The 22,260-nt window shown below is 43.3% G+C and overlaps 2 protein-coding genes across 5 annotated transcripts in view; one reads left to right on the top strand and one right to left on the bottom strand.

Moving 5' to 3' along the window:
* Positions 1 to 4,867, top strand: part of CMC1 (C-X9-C motif containing 1) — a 70,686-nt gene extending 65,819 nt beyond the window's left edge. For all 4 annotated transcript variants that reach the window (XM_032459401.1, XM_032459404.1, XM_032459402.1 and 1 more), the window contains 2 exons: positions 2,246 to 2,336; positions 4,606 to 4,867. In XM_032459401.1, the coding sequence (XP_032315292.1) occupies positions 2,246 to 2,336; positions 4,606 to 4,726 (212 nt within the window). In that variant the 3' untranslated portion in view covers positions 4,727 to 4,867. The remainder of the gene's footprint in view (positions 1 to 2,245; positions 2,337 to 4,605) is intronic.
* A 1,139-nt stretch (positions 4,868 to 6,006) lies between these two features.
* AZI2 (5-azacytidine induced 2) overlaps positions 6,007 to 22,260 on the bottom strand; it is a 29,927-nt gene continuing 13,673 nt past the window's right edge. The window contains exons 4-8 of the mRNA XM_032459400.1: positions 21,734 to 21,833; positions 20,519 to 20,667; positions 16,296 to 16,354; positions 11,229 to 11,347; positions 6,007 to 8,975 (exon numbers count right to left, since the gene is read on the bottom strand). Coding sequence (XP_032315291.1) covers positions 8,575 to 8,975; positions 11,229 to 11,347; positions 16,296 to 16,354; positions 20,519 to 20,667; positions 21,734 to 21,833 — 828 coding nt within the window. The 3' untranslated portion in view covers positions 6,007 to 8,574. The remainder of the gene's footprint in view (positions 8,976 to 11,228; positions 11,348 to 16,295; positions 16,355 to 20,518; positions 20,668 to 21,733; positions 21,834 to 22,260) is intronic.

The following is a 22,260-nucleotide window of genomic DNA, read 5'->3' as shown; positions in this document are numbered from 1 at the left end:
TGCTGTGCGCGCCGGGGTGGCAGTGAGCGGACCTCTGGATGGCCTCGTGGCCCCCCCGCAGGACCTCGGATGAGAACGGGCTGCTGATCAGTCCACCCTGCCCGTTTGAGTTGGGGGGGGGGGGTCCCTGGAAGGATGCGGAGGAAGCCGCCTTGCCCCGATTGCCCCGCACGCCCAGCTCATCGGCGCGGGGAGAACCAGGACACCTGAATAAAAGAGATACCTGATTGGGTCCAGGAGTCGGAGCGCAGGGCGGAACCGCTGAACCGGTGGAGGAGGCGCCCGAGGGTCACGGTGGGGACGGGGCTGAGTTGAGGTCGCCCTCCTTCCCTCCGAGCGCGCGCGCGCTGCACGCGGTGTGGACTTGCCCGCACGCCCCGCGCAGCCGCTCCGCGGGGTGGGTGTCCGCGCGCATCCGTCTCAGCCATTTAGCCGGCGTGTGGCTGAAAACCGTCTTTGTTACCTGTTACGTGTCTCCATGGAGACTCCTGAAATCACCTGCTCGCTTTAAGGGGCAATTAAAATGATACTCCGTAGTAACGGAAAGAGTAACGTATAGCTCAAGAAAAGAGGGGAAGCCTGATAATTTTGTACCAAAGGAGTTCTCAAAAGCTATGTAGAAAAAGCATGCATTATTTTTCGCCAGAGCTTCTTTGTGGGGACGATGTCGTGTTGTAAGGTCTGCGGTGGGAATGGGTGGTCGCCTACAGCAGGCTGGAGGCGCAGAGGCCGGGCCAGCAGCCGGGGTGGGGTGGGGCCCATCCGACAGAGTCGCGGGGCCGCTGTGGGCGGGATTTCTGGGTTGGTGGTCCTGAGAAGGCAGGAGACCCAGTGGCCAGTGCAGTTTAAAAGGCAAACTCCCAGAATGGAAATTTAGTCGAAAGCTATTTGAATTTCGTGGGTGTTTCAGAGTTGACTCAGGAGTGGAATGGGAGCCCTGTTACCCGAAGTTAAGGACCACTGCAGGTTGTCTGAAAGAAGGGGGGGGACCGTGATGGCGTCAGAAGACCTGCGGTAACTGCCATCAGATGCCCGTGTCTGGGCACCACTCCCCTTTTGCTGTTCCCACTCATTTCTTCTAGAATATCCTCTTTTCCTCTAGAGGCAGACCCTAGAGATACTGCAGGTGTGGTTGCAGACTTCTGCAGTAAAGCCGGTCACACACATTCTTGGGTTTCCTAGTGCACACAGAACTTTGTGCTCACCACTGTACTGTAGTCTGTTTAGTGTGCAGGAGCACGTCTGAAAATGTATACACCTTAGTTAAAAAAGACTTCATTGCTAAAAACGTGAAGAATCATCTGAGCCTCCAGTGAGTCATAATCTTTTTGCTGGTGGAGGGTCTGGCTCGACGCTGAGGGCTGCTCACCAATTAGCCTGGGGGTAGCTCAAGATTAGGGTGAATTTCTTAAAATAAGACAGCAGGGATCCCTGCCAGGTCAGTGTATTCCTCCTTTCACGAATGCCTTCTCTGCAGCAGGCAGTGCTGTTGGATGACGTTGGATCCACAGTGGGACTGCTTTCAGAACTGGAGGCCACCCTCTCTAACCTGCCACTGCTCTGTCAATTAATGTAATATTTTAAATCCTCCGTGCTCATGTCAACAGCCTTCACAGCAGCTTCACCAGGAGGAGATTCCATCTCAGAACACCACTGTCTTTGCTCATCCAGGAGAAGCAGCTCCTCCATCGCGATGGAGAAGACGTGAACAGTCCCATCTTCAGCCTCCACATCTGACTCCAGTTCTCTTGTTTTCTCCATGTCTGTAGTTATAACAGTGACATCAGAGATTGCTGATCACAGATCACTGTAACAGATACAGTAATGATGAAAACGTTTGAAATATTGTAGTTGTACCAAAATATCATGCAGAGATGGGAGGTGAGCAAATGCTGTTGTAAAAATGGTGCCTATAGACTTGCTCGATGGAAGGTTGCCACCACCCTTCAATTTGTTAAAAATGTAGTATCTGCAAAACACAGTAAAATGAAGTATGTCTGATTTAGAAATCCTACTTACTCTCTGCATTCTGTGTGTCTGTGAAGCCACTCACTATCTCTGTCCTCTCCTTTCAGATCTACAAAATGAACAACTTTTATTCATGTACATTTTTTTTGTGGAACGTGTATTATGTGCCAAGCACAATCTAGGAAATAGATGTTAAATGAATGAATATTTTAGAGTTGTTAAATTATATTGATGTGATTACAAGTCATTTATTTTCCTTCCAAATTTTTTATTTCAGATTTCACGAAATGTTGCAAGGACTCTGGAGTCCTCATGGTAGTAAAATGCCAGAAAGAAAATTCTGCATTGAAAGAATGTCTAACTGCTTAGTAAGTAGTTCCCTTAGTGTTTGTGCTTCTGGGTGTATGCGTGTGTAATATACGTGGTAGGTAAGAGTATGTTATTTGACTCCTTACATGTAATATATTCTGTACTTCCCAGCAAATTCATCATATTGTTGGCTGAATCTAAAATTTCAGTTTGTTAAAGATTCTTCTGAAAAAAAAAAAGCAATACAGTATATTTATGAAGGGTCTTTTCAAGTTAGGTGTGTTTGTCAGCATTTTATCTGCTGATTAGGTCAGTCAATAAAAAGATACAATTTTCACATGATTCAATAAATTCCTTCTCATGAATAGGTTAATCTATAGAATACATTTTAAATGGGTTTGTATTTATCTCTTCTAATGAAAAGGTACTGAATTAGACTTTGGTCAGCCTTGTGATCGTATAATTTAACTCCCAGAAAAGTGGCACTAAATCAAATGAAGGATACCAACGTAAATTTAGATTTTTGAAGTTAAATCATTATAAAAATAATTCTTAAGTATCACGGTCACTGATACTTCATTGTAGTTTCTTGAATCTTCAAGTAACAGTGTGCAGAGTCCTCTGAATGCAGGCGCTTTCCGCTTATCTCCCCCCCCCCCCCGTTTTTATTAGCCACGTGTGGACAGGCAGTACCCGGCAGGATGGGACTGCTGAGTAGCTGGTGGGTTGTCCCTGAGATCCCGGTTCTGCTGAACCTGCATTACGGCTTTCTGAGCTGGGATCCCCTGGCCTGGGAAGCACAGATGTCAGCGTGGTTTGATTCTTCTCAGGAAGTTAGATCAAAAGAAAGTAGTCATTAGCTGAATCTTTCATGTGTTTTGTTTTTTTTAATTGAAGTGTAGTTAGTTACCATGTGTCAATTCCTGGTGTCCAGCATCATGTGCTGGTCAGGCATAGACATACATATGTTCATTTTCAGATTCCTTTTCATTAAAGGTTATTACAAGATACTGAATATAGTTCCCTGTGCTCTACAGAAGAAATTTTTTGAAATCTATTTTTATATATAGTAGTTAATACTTGCAAATCGTGAGCTCCCATATTTATCTCTCCACCCCCACCCAAGCATAAGATCGCCTACTATGTCTGCAAGTCTCTCTGTTTTGTAGATGAGTTCATTGGTGTCTTTTTTCTCATACACCTGGATTTATAGACTTTTAGAATACTGGTTTGGAAGACTTCAGGGATTATTTAAACTAATTATAGATGGGGAAACATACTCGAAGTCCACGTGTCTTTTCCCAAGTTAATAATAAAAACAACCCTAATAGCTCCTCTTGTCTAAGAGCCCAGACCTGTACTAAGCGTTTACCCGTGGAGAAGTGACAGTTCTAGTCCCCAGAGCTCCCAAGGGATGTTTAATGAGCAGAGGGACCTCTTAGACGACTGCCTGACGGAATTTGTTAGATTCTCGTTTGTACATTGATTAAAGGAGTTTCCAGCTCGGTTTCAGCCCTCGTAGTAACTTGTGAGCCTTAGCTGGGTCAGGCTGCCCTGGAGGAGGCGGCGCCAGCGGGGATCGTGGGGAGGGCGGCGGGCTCGCGGGCCGGGTCCCCGGAGTGGTGGCTCCGCTGCGCGGGGCGGGCTGCGCCTCCCGGGGCGACTGCACATCTCCCCGGCGCCGGGCACGCGCGGGGTGCTCACCCAGTGTTAGCGCTCTTTCTGAATCTGCACTTGCTCTTTGCTAGCCGCTGTTATCTGACTGCAGATGGTGTGAGTATGCGCCCATGCGTCGCCCCCGAGAGACGGGAGAAAACCCCGGGTTCTGGTCCAGGCGGGCGGGCTGGGAGGGGAGAGAAGCGGGGAGGAAGCCACTCGGGGTGAGCGCCCTTTGCGGACAGTAGGTGGGAGCTGTTAGGGAAGAGCTCGACTGGCGTCCACGTCTGACGCCCGCCAGGAGACACTGGTCTCGGCTTCGCCCTCCACGCTTCCCGGTGTTCCGTGCGCCCCCGCCGCGCCGGGGCCGCACGGCGCCCACGTGATCGTGACGACACGGCGACTGTCGCGGCCTGGGCTCCCGGGACGGTGCCGCGCCTCTCGGACTATCCTGGTACATCGCTGTTCAGAAGAGGACCATTAGACCTGTTTTGTTTTGTTTTACTAATTTGGTAGCATACTGTTTATAATGAATTTATGACCATTACTAAAAATCTGTTTCTAAAGGTTGTGCCTGGCGCGCCGGGTGTCTGAACGTATTACTAAGGTAAGCGTCTATTGTATGCTTGTACAGTGACTCAATTTGAAAAGATTTCTGTTTCCTTCTTGTAGCTATAATGATCCAGTCTTTTATGAAGAATGCAAAATGGAATACCTGAAGGAAAGAGAAGAATTCAGAAGAACTGGAATTCCTTCCAAGAGGAGGCTGCAGAAGCTTCCCACAAGCACATAGGCGGATATTCAGATGGTCCTCAGGGCCCCGATACTCATGGGAATCACAGGCACCTGCTGTAACAGACTCAAGAAGTCTGTTTGCTTTATCCTTAACTATGGAAATAACTGTATTTGAAATAAAGATTTTTTTTGAACTTCACAGTTAAGTGTATTAAATGGGACAAGAGTAAGGAGTGAAATGGGGTGGGTGGCCTGGTCATGGTGGATTTTTCACAGATTTGTCCACAACCGGGGTTCTCTAACACTGATACTGATTCTTAGGTTTCCAATAGAATCTAATTACCCCCTCAGCGCACAGACTCACGGCCGATGGAGGGGCAGGGAGCAGAGACAAGCAGGAGCTGGACAGCCCTCCACTCCAAGGCGTTCAGACGCGGCGGTGGACCAGAGTGGTTGTGAGCCTGGCTCTGCCGCGACCAGCTCAGCCGCCGTGGATACCAGTCTCCATCACCATGAGGATGACCTGAGGATGCAGGCGAGTGGGGCCCACAGGACAGTGCCTGGGACACGGTGAGCCCCTCTCCAACGGCCACCAGTAGCAGGACAGGCTGGCTTGGAAACACAGGTGAGGAGACAGGTGTTTCTACATTAGTTTTACTTACATCGTTCATGGAAAATTTCCTACCATGTACTGTTACATTCCTTGACCTGGTAACTTGGCTACTAGAAATATTTTAACCTTAAATTTTTAGTCTTCTTTGTAAGCATGAATGACCATTTCGTAGCATAGTAATAGTTTCAGGAACTAGTGTAAGGAATTTCTGTCCCAATGCAGTAATCTGGTCCCAGGTTGAGCTTTTATATTAGAAGTAGCTTTTTTTTTCTTTCTGTTAACGCTTTACCATAGCCACTGCAGCCAGCTTCCAGGTAAGTACAATTTATATTTATTTCCATAATTCTCATTAAAATTGCAAACAGGAGTTAATACCTGCTAGGACAAGAGGTAACTTTGGCCCCAACCCCATGAAACAGATCTGAGATCTAGTTCATAGCAGGGCCCTAAAGAACCAATGGGTGTTCCACGCGTTGCTCGAGTGGACCATAGAACTGTCTTGCTCGTACTTGAAACCCAGAGACCACATCTTCCCAGCACCCTGACAGGAGCCCCATGGAGTCCGGGAGAGCCCACAGCAAAGGGTCTGCAGGCCCGCCCCCCCCGGTGGCCTGTGGGTACTGGTGCGTTTCCTTGGAGCCCAGGAATTCGTTTGTTTTTAATGACGTAAATGAAGAAAGGGTAAAATGGTTACTTTAAAAAGCTACTGGAGTATACAGTCTGAGGCTATTTTGTGATTTTAATTAGCATCAGAGGGGCCAGCTTCTGTTTATGTGGAAAATTCCTTTCTGTAGACATCTCTCCCCGAGAGGTGCTGGGCAGCCCAAGGCTACAGGGTGTAAGTCCGCTCATTGCTCTTCACCGTCCATCCTGAGCCCGCCTCCAAGTGACAGTCTGCTTTCCACCTCCTCCAGAGCTTTCCTGGAGAAGACCGTGGCTTTTTTCCCACGAGCGTCCGCCCTTAGTGCGTTAGGTCCGAGTTTCCCCACTGTCTTGGTTTCCTCGCACTTCACACGGGTGCATCGCTGCTCCGCTCTGACGCTAGGTTCCGTTTCAGCAGAACCTCGGTTTCCTTTTAGAGAAGATGAAACTTATTTTAGCTAACAGGGGATCCAGAGGCCTTTTTTGTTATCTGTGTTCTCTTCATTCTGCTGAGTTATGGATGTGATGAATTGGGTTATCCTTATAAAAATCTGAGGATTAAAGCAATCTGGAGCAAGTTTCAGCTAATGTGAAAAAAGTCAACAAAGTTTTCCATTTTAAATAGACAGGAAGCCACAGACGGCCATTCTTCTGAGTCTTACCAATAACAGGCATGATCTTGAGTGTACATTTAAAAATTCGTGACTGGGGAAAGTGACTTGGTTAATCGTTCCTCAAGAGCTTTTGGTCATCTCTTTAGCACTTTAAACTGTCAGGGACTCACTGATTTTCCAGCATTCCTGTTTCACAGCTACCCTGCTGTTTAGATGCAAAAGCACTGTCTCCATTCAAAAGTTGGTTTAGCAAGACAAATGTCTGCTACATGAATGAAATTAACAACTAATAATTAGCATGCGACCTTGGAATACAGAGGCAAGGACAGTATTTCACATCCACTTCAGTGTCAAACAAAAATAATTTATTCTCATTAAACAATGTCTTGGCATTGTTCAAAACATTAATCAAGCCATTGTGTCACCCGACTTAGTATCTTTACCAGGAAAACTTCCAATCTTGGGTTTTAAAAAGGCAGACCAGTAAGCTACATTAGAGATTAGAATATACAGCCTGCCCAGCCACATGAGAAACGGTTGCTGCTGCTTTGTTGTTACACAGGTAGTTGCTTCCTTCCGCTAAAGCCTGGAGCCTGGTATTTGTTTTATGCATATTGGGTTTTGTTCTATTACTTGGCAGGAGATTGTACTCCCTTGAGTTAGCTGTGTTCATCGGTCAGAATAAATTCCAGCATCTGACACCAACTCCATTAATCACAGACGAGCTTGAATAAGTAAGATAATAGAAAGACAAAAATACCCAGTGAATGGTGAACACTGTTTATATGTGTATGCTATTCAGTTAAAATAGGAAAGACTTGAAATACTGAGTTCAGGGTGTTTGAAACTGTCTATCAATCAGAAAGGATAAAGGCCTTTTACATGAAACACTTTCTCTCAAGCAAAAGGTTTAGAGCAACGTGTTACTAATATTCTTAATACCACCACCCTGAAAGAACACAGAGAAATTGCCTTGTGAAGTCATCCTTGGTATTTCTTTGCTTGTTTATAAATGACAGGCAGGCCCACTAGAATCAGAACATTCTGGGGACATTTCGTGACTGTAATATGTCATGTATCAATACAGCACAGAATTTGGTTTCTAGAATTGAAGTTCCTAATTCAGCTTCTTAAAAATCACTTTCTCAGTAAGTAAACCATTTTGTTTGAGAACAGAGCTGGCCAGTTTCTAAGCGGCTCTATGTAACAAGTGGGTGTAGACATCACACAGTCACACACACATTTAAGTTTTCATTACAGAGCACCGCAAGGGACGGGTCAGACGGAAACCTTTGCGATGCTGTTCCTACGTCTAACTGGATAATGTGGAGGACTGTAATCGCTTGTTCACATGCCATGTGGTTTTTCAACTAGTTTTTTGCAAATTTTTTTCAACTAGGATTTGAGTGATATACTGGGACAAAGCGGGACTTCAATCAGCAGGTTATTTCAAGTCTTAAAAGTCCAAGCTGTAATTTTCAGTTTTATCAACACTGTGATTAAAGAATGATTTTAAATCTTAAAGTCTGAGACACAGGAGCACATGAGGATGGAATATGCTAGGTACTGCTGTTCCACTATAATACGCAGTATTAAAATATAACCAGCTCACACTGCCATTTACTCCTTAGTGCAACTTACAGCAACTTACAATTTTTCTCTGATCTAATGGTCTCCTTTATTTTTATGAATGGATATTTAGGCATTTCATATGCTTTGTAAAACCATGCCTGAAAACTTTCAATTCTATTCATGTGAGAGGCAGAAATTTGTATCATCCAAGGCAGAGGTGTCACGTGGAAACCCCGGAAGTTTATCACCTCACCCGGCAGGATACTCTCAACCACAGCGGGAGCCGGCACGTGCTCCTTCCCGCCGAGAAGTCGACCACGCGACGTGCTACGCCGTGTGCAAGTGCACAAACTGAGCAACTCCGCGGGTGTCATCAAAGATCTGCCTTCAGTCTGTTAATGATTTCCCAAAGCCACTGAGGGAGATACAGCAACCTCGTGACCAAACCAGGAATCACTTCAGAAATCAATTATTATAATGGCAGTTTTGATTGCGTTGGTCCAAGTAATGCAGTGGTGGCAGGCTGGGTAAAGGCAAAGTTTTATTTCTAGTTTCCCCAAACGCTGTCTCGCTTGACTTGGGAGGGCTCGGGAACACCCAAGAGTTGTCTTCCAGAGAATTCCTGCCGTAAGAACTGTGTTCCTGAAAGTGCGTGCTGTCGTGAGGAATGGAGTGTTCGTTGTCTGTCCAGGACTGGAGGACGGCCCGCTCCGATAAAGCCCTGGCCTCCCCCGGCAGAGGGGAGGGCGTGGCGGGACACGGCGGCCTGCCGTCCGGGGAGCGCGGCGGCGGTCTGGCATGCGCTGAGGTCAGCGGCGGCAGGTGCAGGTCCGTGCTGTCTTCCACACGTCCTGCCCTGGCACAGGCTGAAAAGCAAGCACAGGCTGAAGGTCAGCTGTCGTGGCATTTACGATCATAAAACACATAAACTTGTCATTCGTTTGGGTGATTCTGGAACGGGAAATAAAATAAGCGTGACCACGTCAGTGCCCTCACTGGGGGTCTGTGACCAGCGCACGGATGGCAAATGGTCTCATCCTAATCCTGGATCAGCTGTTCACAGACTCTGTGACATTTCACTGCTCCAGGTGCCACCTTCCTTGTTTGCAAAATGGCCCCAGTAGTCCTGTCCCACTGTCTCATACTGCAGGTGAAGAAGTTCCTTTTTAAAAAGTTAGAAACCAATTAGAGACCCTGTTCTTGGCTCTCAGAGTGGCCAGAGAAGCCTTGCAGCATGTTCGTGCATCAGTACGGAACCAAGGATGCTACTCCTTGGTTTGAGTAATTGTATTAAATATAATATTTCTTTTCTTATTCAAATCTCTCTTCCATAGGTGGTCCAAAAACAAATCTTTTCCAGAAATAATTACATTGTGAATTGGTGAGACCCAAATGAAGTTAACATGTATTAAAAGGCTTTTTATGGAAAAAACTATGTGAATAAAAAGCTGTAAGATGCTCTTATTTCTTATAAAATACACATAATGGTAAATGTAAATTCTGCAATGGTCGCAATACAGGTGAAATTAAAAAAGAAAAACAAAAAACCCCAGCAAGGAAAATGTGTTTCGTATACATTCAACGATGAGAAACCCAACTGCTCTCAAGTCGTTCACCCAGAGCACACAGCGGGGGCAGGAGCCTTCCCTCCGCCTCACATCCTGCCCGGGCAGCAAAGACAAGCCAAGTGCGTCTCTGAGATGGTACCGAGTGCACGAAGGCTGACCCTGCAGTTCTAAGGGAGGAGGAAATCCAACCGCGTGCTCACATAAGCTCACTGCCTAGTCCCTGGGAGGAGGCGGCATGGCTCAGCTTCTGCACCAGCTGAGATGCAGGCTGGGGAAAAGGGGATCCGGTCTCCTGTCTGTCCTGCAAAGCGCGGAGCTCTGTGCCGGGCGTGCCGGCCCCGAGCCCGCCTGGCACGTCCAGGAAACGTGCTAGAAAACTCATGGTTTCTCACGCCCCAGCTCAGAAGGGACACAAGCATGAGCCATTTCCAAACAGGAAAAAGAACATTTCTCCTGTATTACTTTCTGGAAGCTCTACTCAGTATTTAAGAGCCACACTGAAAACTCACTGAAAGATTACTCTATGAGTCTCTTTGAAGAGACATCTTATTTCTTCTGTCAACTTAAAGTCGTCTCATATGTAACTCTGGCCACTGGAAACCTTGAGGGCAAAATGAAAGGTGGATCACGTCAGGGCTGCCGAAGCACCTTGCTATCCGTGCTGACTCATAAGGAAAGGAATCTGAATTTAGTTTTCCATCCCACTGTGCGACCTTCCTGTCCCCAGTAAACATCCCTGAGGAGAACTGTTTCTAAAATCTCTTGTGCCCTCTTAAGGAACAATTTGAGGTGCAAATAGCAATTTTAAATAAATGATTTTTTTTTTAAATTAAAAAGTCGTATCTCATTCTTCAAAAATAAATTTTAGGGCGCTCCAATTTGTATCACGCAACTTTACGCAATACAGCTAGGTGTGGTACAAACACACTGATTTTTCTCTGAAGGATAAAAATAGCTCTGGCGAGGTAGCCACTACTGGTGAACACAAACCTCAAAGGGTTTAGTCAGCCAAGCAGTTAAATATGAGAAACAAAGCAATGGGAGATTTTGGTTGGAAGGGCTAAATAAACAGCACCTAGTCTCCATCCTCAACAGCCTATCCTTAATGGAATGCAAAATTCAGTTGACAAAAAAAACCCTGAAAATAACCAACTGATCAGTCATCTTTTTAAAGACAAATTAAAGAGCCAGCTCTTTGGGATTTTCTATAGCACTGCGACGAAAAACAGCTTTCGGTGTCTTGGTGCCTTTTTTTAAACAAATATATGAAGTCGTTGTGTTAAAAGGTCAATGAGAGCAAACCTAACACCTCGGCCTTAAACACAGAAGCAACACTTGGCTGAGAAGGAAGCCACAAGGGGAAAGGACACAGCTCTGCAGGCAGCACAGAGCGGCGACACCTCTACGTGTGAAGCTGGCCGGCGGGCCGCCGCGCACACGCAGCCTCATCGGGCGCGTCTGATGAGATTTTCGATAAGACCCGCGAGCGAGCCGGGCTGCTCTCTGAGGAGTCTGGCTGGAATCGGCGGTTCCCGGCAGAGCCTGACTTGCCTTTCCTGGCCGCAGCGGGGCTTTTCAGCTTTCTGAGCAGCTCAGCCTGCACTTGCGTCACCAGATGTAAATTAGACATCTCTCTCTTCAGGTCCCAGTATGCGCTTTGCATGTTAGCGCTGAAATACAGGGTTTAAGAAAAAAAAGTTAATTGTTGTTATTCTGTGGACAGAGGGAATAACTGTAAAACAGAAATGAGCTTATCTGCATTTCTGCTCAAATTAGTTTTGAAATATAAATTAACTTCATTAAGTAACTGAAATATTTAGAGCATTATAATTAAGTGAAAAGACGCTGTTCATAGTACCGACCTAATTGTTAGCAATTAACTGAACTATGTTAAACAGAAGGTATTTTAAAAAGTTTAGCCAACGAGTTTAATAGTCCTCCTCTCAGAACTGAGGTGTTGTGACAGCCTGTGATAGGCAGTGCTGTTCATATATTTAATGGTAAGGAATATGTTCTTCATTTGCAAATCTGATCAGGAATGAAGTGACAGTCACTCATGTATGGATTTTAAATCTGTGTCTGGTTACTCTGTTCTGATGTTGTAAATTGAAGTGCTGTTAAGAACTGCTGAGCGTGTACCCAAGCCCACATTAAAATAAAATTTAGATTTCATGTATTCCATTCTTTTATGTCTGACTGGGCTGTCTCATATGGTTGGCTCTGAAGCAATGTGACCTGACAGCAGAGGACCTGGGGAGCCAGATGACTTCCTGGGGAGGGAATGGGAGCTAGAGATGGGGATACAGCAAACACATAAAACTCATGGTACCTCTCATTCTATGGTTAAAACTACTCTACCTCAGTTATCTAACAAATTATAAATCAGTTATTTTAAACCTAATTTTATTAAGTTCATCTTCCATTAAGCATTCCTATCTGGATTTTAATAATTTTTGCTTTTCCATGCTCTTAATTGCCAACTAAGTAAAACAGAATCTTCAGCATTTATCCTTACTTTGCTGCACCAGAATACATAAAATATGAAATGTACAAACAGTTGATCTCATAGTGTTCAAATTACCATTATTGCCTCTTAAAGATATTAGTGTAATTTTAGTAATAATGAAATCAAATTAGATAAACATCACTTCATGCTTCAATTTTTGTCTAGCTGCAAACAAAAACCTTTGAAGAAACTTCAAGGATAACACTTGATACCTAAATCTAACAGCTTATCAATTATCAAAAGCGATACAGTCGAAAACAGAAGTATTCTCAATTATGTAAAATTACATACCTTTTGGTCAAAACATTTCCATGCCACTCAGACTACAATTCTTTCATCAGAAGCAGAAGAATAAACTTTACACTGCTTTTGAGAAACTCTACTTGTTTTAGTCTGTTGTCAACGTCATTTGTTAACCAGTGGTCTATTAAAGAACACAGGGATTTTTGCAAGTTTCTGACAGGTGTGAAATAATTGCTTCACAAAACTTAAGTTAGCCACCTCTCTTCCCCAGTCAACGTCTGAGATGCGTGTCACGGTGAGCGTTCCTCAGAGGAGCCCGTGTGAAGTGTGGAGAGAGCGGGCGGTGCCTGGGTGCAGCTCGGGGCATTCAGTATGCTTTCCAGAGAGCCCCTCACACTGCGCAGCAGGGAAGTGTGAACACTGCAGTTCAGAGACAGTGGTTTATTACTGGCCTGAGATGGTACATCAGTGCCTGACTTGGAGAAAAGAAAAGCAATACTGCAGACAGTGTCTGGATACTGCAGCCAAGCATGTAAGACACAGCAGGAACAATTACAGCGGAGGTGTGAGAGCAGCATCTATACACACCTTCCAATTCAAGTTCAAAAACTAGGTCACCACGCTTAACACACATCAGATTGTTTTCTTTTGCCCTTAACGTCGCCTGAATTGAAAACTACAGATAGAAAAATCTAGTCATTACTAAGTACGAGCTCTCCCTCTTGTGGGAAACAGAGTAATGGCAGTTACTCTGCTCTTTACAGTTCATAGGAGAGCGCTGGAGTCCTCCAAGTGTGTTAATTTTGTAAAATTCTACTTGAACAAAAGGTTGACATCGTTACTCACGTGAGACTGGAAAAGCTGTCATCCACAAATCTTTAGCGGAGCTCCAACTAACCTGGACTGACCTGTGTATTTCTGAGACACAACCTTCCCCTTCTGCCCCCACCATCGGGGAGTGTAAATTAGTTTTGCTCTAAATGCCACACGAGCAGCATCCTAAGGCCATACATAAATTTTATAAAGAACTTAAAAACTACTTGAACACTGAGATGCAGCACAAAGCATCCGAAATGAGAACCCGAGACAGTAAGACAGATGAGACAGACTGGTAATGAGGGCTGAGCCTTCACTCTGCGCTGGACAGGCGCCCCTGCCCATCCGCAGACCGACATGGCCACCTGGGAAGCGTGCGCGCGCACACGCACACACGAACACGCAGCCTTCCTAGGTTCCTAGGTCCAGTATAAAGTTCCACATCTCTGAATTTTAAATGTAATGAAACCTGCTTACCCACATCTCAGGAAGGGGGGACACGCCCAGCTTACAAAGTAAAACTGTAAAAGCTCAGTTTTCTTAATTCACACTGTACATTCAACTCTCATATTGAAATGAAAGTTCCTTGTATAAGAAAAATCTACTTAAGTTTTTACTTCAGCCATAGTTTTCTTCAGCTTTTGAAAATGTACTGAACTACTATATTCCCCAGAGGAATTAAAATGAAAGTACGGCACAGTCTTAGCCAAGAACTAGAGACTCAGACGTGTGCATTTTGCCAACTGTTGATTCCCTCAGACAAGCATCTTTCAGCTGTTTTTGACTGAACGGCGCAGCAGGCAGCCATTTCACACTGCAGCTCACACTCTGGGATGTTTTGTTTTATTCCTTATTTTAAAAATGCATGTCTTAACTCACAAAATTTCATGACCACTAAGGCAACACAACAAAGTGTGCAAAACACTAACTTAATCCCCATTTTCTAAGCTCAGAGTCTGCACTTTAAGAAGCTACCCCGCCCCCAGATCTGGCGTCAGCGCTGGGAGCGGCAACCGGAGGTAACACCAGCCAGCGCACGGGCAGGGCGCCGGCCGAGCTTCCGACGGGCGGGGCTGCTCCTGTTACTAGTTGTGCAGTAAGAGTGTCATGTCAAAGGTAATTAAAAGCTTCCCTCAGGAAACAATATGGTACCACTTCACCTGCCTGGCAATGTGATGGAGGAAATAGAAAAAAAGGGAATTTTCCAAATAACTGGAAAATCATCCTTAAAAATTTCTAAACTTCTAGTTAATGGTTTTATGGAAACATTCCTATGTGCTTTTCTCCTAATATAGTAAACTTAATTTATCAATGGAATTGTTCCATTTATAAGTGGATGAGGCAATTTACAAAGATTAATAAAACGGCGGACTCTAAACTGGAAGCAGGTATAAATGACAAGGAAAAGGGAAAGCAAGACAGAATGCACTTAGGAGTGACGCTAACATAAAAATGCACGATGCAAAGTGTAGCAAGGGTAAGCCCCAAAGTTGGTTATTGGTTTTCTAGCTGCTAACCAGAAGATGGAGGCCTTCTGCTTACAGAAGATAAATGCAAAGCAGTCTGCAAAAGCACAGTGTCCCGAGCACCAGGGAGCCAGGAGGGCGTGCTTTAATTAGTACAACTTTCACATACAGCGATGTTCAGACTGAACTCAAGGCGATTCTAACATCTGTTTCTCTAAGCCTAATACAAAGCTTTAGAGAACGAACACTGCACAGAGTCCTGCAGCCTCAAAAACCAGACTCACCTCCTTGGGGCTTCTTCCTCCTCCAAATCCTGGCCTAGAGATTCCTCACTATCTTGCTAGTTATGTGGTGTCAGCTTTCCGAGTTATTCTCATAGAAGTGATCCAAACTATGTACTGTCGCCCGAGAATGGAAGCAGAAGTCCCGTTCCAACACACTATTTATACAAGCCCTTTTCTCTGACCTACTGTGATTGTAACACATTTGTTCCCTGCTTCTTCCCAAAAATGCTTTGAAGAGGCTTATGAAAATGACAAATGCAACAAAATTAATAAAGGGAAACCTAGGCTGACAGGAAAAAAGAAGGTAACTGACAAACAACTTTGAAAAATAATTTACATGGACACTGTACTAGACACGTGTTTAAATATAAGGAGAAAGCCTCCCTGCTGTAAATGTGGATAAAAGCTGACGGCATACATGAGCTACTGTTTGAAGGGCAAGAGACTGGCCCATGAGGCCTGCCACCCTCACTGCTGGCCCTTCACATGTGGTGGGGGCCGCCCAGGGCCGGGAGCGGGGCCGCCTGGTGTTTCCTCGACCGTCTTCCCCTAACTGATCGTTTCTCTCAGTCAGGTTTTCCACAGGAATAGGTCGGAGGTAATTCACATTACTTACTTTAGGCCAGTAAACTTTGGAAACCAAACAATCAGACGATCAATTCAAATTTAAGTTTTTTTCATTGCCTAGACCTATCTTTATAGTGAGGGGATACTAACACAGTAGAACAAAAATTATCAGACAAAACAATGTACTTGCGTTACTTAAGTAAAAATGATGTATATATATTTGAGAAAAAAAGAGGCTGAATATTCCATACATAAACTCTGCTACTTTTACTCTTATCCCAAGAGAATAGTTCTCTTAAAATTCATGTCATATGAAAGACTAAGGGTGTCTAAGTTTACCCCCAAGGCAGAGTGGTACTAATAAACATAATTACCTACACCCCCCCCAAAAAAGGCAAAGTGATACTGCTGTATAGGGAAGTACATAATTCTTCATGTAAAAATCAGAATTTATGACAGAATACATCTATACTGCTAGCTCCCTAAAACCCTGTCTAAAGTATAACTGCAAAAATTCTGTCTAAGGCATCACAATATACACCTTTCTGCTTCTCAAGTTCAAGCCTATTGTTAAGCATTAGTTCACTATTTTCTCTGCATCTCTTGTGATCAGAGATTAAACGCAGTACCCAAATGGTGTCCATCTGAGGTTAAATCATAACAGAAGTCTAGGAACCTGCACAAAGAGGCTACAGGACAAGACTGCACTGTCCTGAGCGCAGGAAAACGGTCATACCTGGAGACGCTCAGTCTCTGGACATCTCCGCTCTTCGGACTGTCTTCCTGAGGTGGGTCCTGTCATTGTTTAAAAAAAAATTTACAAGTTGTCATTATACTGCGTTCTATTCATTGTCAGTACTTGATTAGCCTAGCCATGTTTCAGCTTTTAAAGAATATGTTAACTGCAGCATAAAACTAGATCTTACATTCAATGTTAATGAAATAACTAAACCTATACCAGGTAATTTCTGTATTTCTAATTATTTAAAGTCATGAATGCTTTAATTTTCTTTAAAAAATGCAATTCCTCTCACATAAAAGAACTTGGAGTCTTACAAAATGTATTTCTGAAAACACCCATCTGAAGTCTGTATTTTAAAAAGGGTAACAAATTTTATCAAATTACTCTTTATTCAAAGTACAGCTGAGTGAATTCATTCCATCAGAAAATGGAAGTTTGTTAGTATCTCACTTTTTGGTATCATTACCAAAAAAAGTACCAAAATTTAACAGGTTACTGTTGAAAAAGATCAGCATAAATTTCCACTTCCCACAAGACAATGGTAGGACGAGGACTTCATAAAGTCCTTATATGCCTTTAAGTTTTAGTAGTTTAGGTTATAGGTGACAAAGAGAACCTATGAAAGATATTTAAAAGTGAACTTAATATGTTTAAGGCAATTCTGTAACATACTTGTTTGCAATGCATTTACTTTCAGGGTCTGTAACAAATAAAAACAATACCACAGGCACTAATTTTATTAGCAGGAATGGCCACTATAAACTGACAGGACAAAATTCAATTTTACCATTTATTTATATCATCTCAATGGTATGTTTTAAAGTGAAACACTGAAGCGCCACAAAAGGACTTCACGAGTCCTCTGCACTTGGGGGTGTAAAACATCAACCATATTATAGGATTCAAGGGTATTTGGACCTGACTGTTCAGAAAATACCAACTAAGGACTGTAACAGTTTAGCTGCGTCTTAGGGGAGCCCTGTAGAGACGGGAAACTGGCCCACAAACAGGGGAGGTCTGACCCCTAGCCAAAGCACATGACCTTGGACATGTTCCTTTCCTGTTCCTCACAAGATATAAAGGAGTAAGATCAAGTCACTTTGAGTTTCTCGGTATTAGTTAATAATCATTAATAAAAAATATACATAAAATATACATTTTAATTAATGTATACATGTGTAATGGAAACCTTTCTCATTTTTAAAGCCAGTGATATTAAAAAAAGTAACAGTTTGGGTTGTTCAAGTATTTTCCCAGTTGCCACCTAACAATTCAGAAAATCTAATATAAATCAGCAAGAGGCTCTACAGAAATTATCTGTAATATGCAAACACCTGGCGCTGGAGTCCCACGGAACCCCGGGGAGCACTGCTGAGCGAAGCGGGTCCCCTGTACTGCAGGGCCGCTCAGAAGCGCCGGCACAGCCCAGCGCAGCGTCCACCTCCAACCCGCCGTCACCGGGTGCCTTCCACTTCTACACCAGCTCCGCTCTACCTGAGCCGGCGTTTCCTACACTTCTGCCCCAGTGTGTGCTTTTCTCAAAGGACCAAACTGTTCTGAATATAAATGGCTGGAATATTGGAGGATACACAGAGTCCAAAAGATCCACAGTGGAACTTTGAACTCAATAGTACCAATCAACTGAGTTCACTAAGTACTTCAAAAAAAAAAAAAGCCCAAAAAAGGCCACTCTTACATCCATGTAGCAATGCTCTTTCACACTCAGAAGGTGTTACAAAATGTTTCAGAAAGTAGCACCTTATAAATATTTGTAAATACGGCTACAGTAAATAGAAGGAAGATGATTAATGTGAACATACTGTCTCTCTCCTTGGCTTGCTCTTGGTCTGCTCAGCAACACCTTTGACACAAGACTTAAAACTGTACACATGCCACAGTATCAAGATTCAAATTTGAAACTCTTGATAAATTGATAAATTTCCACTATTTATTTTCCTGGTGGATATCTTTATATTAGTTGTGAGCATTTTTTTTAAAACCTTTAAATCTCCCCTCCCCCAGCCAAATAAATTCCTATGAAGGAAGGACCATGTCTTAAATCCTTAAAAAAAAAAAAAACCTCCCTTATCTCACTTTAATTCTTAAAGTTTCTTAGTCTCTGACTGAATTTCGTCAGCAGTAAAAGAAGTGATTTCTAAAGTTTCTTCTACCTTCAAGTCTATTTCTGTGATTTATGAAAGATGAATTAAACTAAAAGCAAATTTATCCCCCAGCACCATCTAGTGGAAAATATTAAATGCTGAGAACTGAACTGTATCACACGTACACTGCTTTTCTGGATTACCCTAATGTGTAGTTCACTTTCTGAAAACCCTCTGTACCAGGCACTATGCTAATTGCTTTACCTATTACCTATTTTAACTTTCATAAAAAAATAGGTATTTAACGTCAGCTTTATAGGAAAAAAGTTCTAGACAGTTAAATGACTTTGCTAATGTTAATAGGAACACAACAATTATGAACCAAATTTTTGTAATTCCAGGGTACTGCTTCCTACTATGTAAGTAAATATCCATTGTTTATAAAAACTATCGCATCACTTCAAGTAGAATGTATATACTGACGATTACAGTTCAGAGCTTCGTGGTGAGACCTTTTCTGGCAAGCACAGCTTTGTAAAAGGAGCCTCTTGAGGGCTGTGGCCACTGGGGCTTGTGGGCAGGATGCTCAAGGCCTCTGAGGGAATTGTGTCATGGGTCACAGGTTCAAAGCCAGGAAAACTAACTTCAGATGTCAAATAAGAAAAAAAAAAAAAAAAAAGAAATTGGCTCTAACAGGAGTTGCCAGTAATTTTTGTAGTAGATGTTTCCCTTTTATCAGGACTGGGGGCTCTGAATCAAGTTCTCACTGTCCAGTTCATCTGGTAAAGGCCAAAGCAGGATGCCCCATCACTCTTAATGCCGTTCTTAACCAGCGGTCACCTTCGGTAAAGGCGACATTACAGAAAAGTACAGTCAGCTCATCCAAGGACACCTGGGGCTCAGGGCAGAGTCCTGGCCGGTGGCCAGGAGGTGAGGGCACAGCCCCTCTTCCAGTCAGTGGCAGCCTGGAAGAACCTAGGGGTAGTGCTGGATGCTCTGATGGGCAAAATGGTTGAGCTGAGAAGTAATGATCTAACTGGCTCCCTTAGTTTGAAATCCATGAGTGTATACAATGGCTCCTGAACTCCAGACTATTAAGCTTTTCCATTTCCCGTAGTAACTATTTTAAACCCTGCCTTTGGTGCACCTTCTATCCTCAGCGCTCTCCGTCATGACATCTGAACAAACGTATCCAAGCTTTCTAGGACCCAACACAAAGCTCAGCCGCCCCTTGGTATCCAAGGGGCCTGGTGTCAAGACCCACAGCAGGGACCAAAACCTGTGGGTGCTCAAGTCGCAGAGCCAGCCCTCTGCACCCTCAGGCTGGCATCCGTGGATTCAAGCAGTGACGGACAGCGTGGGCTACGACTGTGGTTGGCAGATGCCCAGGACCGACTGTATCTTTACTGAAAAAACCCTTGTATACAGGACCTCTGCAAGTCACATGCACACTGCTCAGAGGTCGCTGCGTCAGTACATAGACTGTTGGTGAGGACCTGAGAGGCATCCTGTGTTTCAGTGGATGACTAACCACACTTCAGCAGCTCAGCAGGGTTTTCAGTTTTGCCTTTTGCCCCTCAATTCTTGAATTCTCAGCTATCTGCTGAAAATTAAAGTTGTTCCGAAAGTATTAGACTTCTGAAAATTAGTGGATGCGGTAAAGGTTTTTCTCTCTCTCTCTCTCTTTTTTAAGAATTCTAAGAATCAAGTAGTCTCTTGTGGTGTCTAAGGTAATCAAATTATAAGGTAAATAAACTGGGAAACATGAAACCTGAGCTCTCTCGCACTTTACACAGAAAAAAATGCCTTGAGGAAACTGAAGGAAAAGGAAGTTTGAAAGAATCGTTTTAATAAGGTAGTAAACTAATAAGGGATTTTTTAAAAATTAGCTTTTAAACAACAAAATTATGTAATTCTAGGATTATGCTAAAAGTATACAGCATATCAAATTTTAGCAAAAATGATTACAAGGAAGATAAAGGTGAATGAACGTTCAGAGACTAGCTCTCTAAGCAGCTACAGTTTACTGCTGACCCTGTGACTTGACACTTATGACAAGGCCTGCGTGTGGCGCGCCCAGCATTTGAACCTCCCGGTGGAACCAGTCTGTGGTACCGTTTGTCTGGCTTTCTGCAGCTCTAGTCTGAGGTCTCTACACTCTCTCCTCATCAGCTCCAGCTCTTGCTCCAAACCATGGATCTTCAGGTCACGGCTCAACTTCTCCACCTCCCAGTCTGACGAAGGTGGATTTAAATTCCTTATCACTACAAAAAGGAGGGACATTAAAGCTGTTATTTCTGCCTTCTGCACTGGTTGCAACTCAAAAAAGCTTACGCTAGTGAGAGGTGGGTACAAGAAAAGCCAAGTGTAATACATACACAATTAAGGTTTTGAAAAACAGTAATCGCTTTCAAATATCTATGCTAATGAGAATAAGAAATCTAGTGATCTTGTCTTAGAACGTATTAATCACCCCATCCCTGATTTTCTGCTTAGGTTTAAGAGCAAATTTGTCAGTTTGAAATTTTAAAATATACAACACTAATCAAGCATATGTTAAAATTACAGATAGATCAGTAATCTACGTCAAGGTGAAGACTGTGATAAGAATTAAGCGAAGTGAGTAAACTGAGGCTCACTCAGCTAATCACTCCATCTAGTCCCTTTAGAAAGTATAAAGTTTCACTTCAGAACAGTTTCACTCATAAACGCGCCACTGTACAAACTCAGTGCAACCAGATACTAACGCTTGACTTAGCTTCTCAGTCTCTCTCTGCAGAAAAAGCCCCAACGAGCTACCGTGAGAGATCTCCTCTCAGCCTCCAGCCAAAGGTCTCTCAGAGCCTCATCTCCAGCCTGTCTCATCAGAGTGAGTGTTCATGGAACAGGCGAATAATACTCAGACCCTCAGCCCTGACTTTTCAACACAGCATCTCACCTGCACATTTTAACAACCTTCAGAAATTAAAACAACAAACCAAAACAAAACAAAAATGCAAGTGTAACCACTCCACGCCAGTGTTCAGCAGTGGGCAAAAGCCTCTGAAGAGGATGAGGTCCACTCCCTTCTTCATCCACTTCATCACAAGCCAGCCCGGAATAAAACCTGGCAAATTCTCTCCAAGAAAAATGCAATCTACATCTAGGGAGAAGCTAAAAGGAGTTGCTATTTTGTAAAAGCAGAACAGAGACATTGATACAAGCCTAAAAATTTAAAAATAAGTTAAGGCCTTATCAGCATACAGATATAGAAAACTGATCATGGACATAAACATCAATGGAAAAATGTATTAATTCCGTTAGAATATTTGTAACAAGTAAGTGGCCTACCCTGCTGAGTTTCCACCTCTGTCCTTAGCTGGAGGAGCTCTACTTCTTTAGATTGTAGCTGTTCATTCAATACTTTCAAAGATTCAGAGTTGTCTTTATTCTAGTTAAGTAGGGAAAATGCCAAATTACATTCAATAAAATCTATAGATCGGTATTATATATTAATTTTCAGGTAGATACTGTAATTCTAGTCTTTTTAAAAGCAAGGTGGGAACATGAACCCAGTTTTTTCTTCACTAATCTCTTTCTCTAACTCAGGACTTATTATTCACAGGTTTTTTGTTTTTTTTTTTAACACATTGACAAATTCTACCAATTCATGATTTCTCAAAATAAGTTAGTGGTGTTAGACGTACTTAAGACTGAAACATCATTACATACTGCATATTTATTTTGTATAAGGACAACTTTCAAATGTTACCATTAAAATTTTCTATATTTGCCTTGAACATGCATATTTTCAATTTTTTACTTAATAAATGCAAGTCTCTCTTATTTCTAATTTTAAACCTCTTCAAGGAGAAAAT

The sequence above is a fragment of the Camelus ferus genome, chromosome 17, assembly GCF_009834535.1.
Source record: "Camelus ferus isolate YT-003-E chromosome 17, BCGSAC_Cfer_1.0, whole genome shotgun sequence".
In the NCBI taxonomy this organism is placed as follows: Eukaryota; Metazoa; Chordata; class Mammalia; order Artiodactyla; family Camelidae; genus Camelus; species Camelus ferus.
The sequence above is the reverse complement of the archived record's forward strand: the minus strand, read 5'-3'. Positions and strand labels throughout refer to the sequence as shown.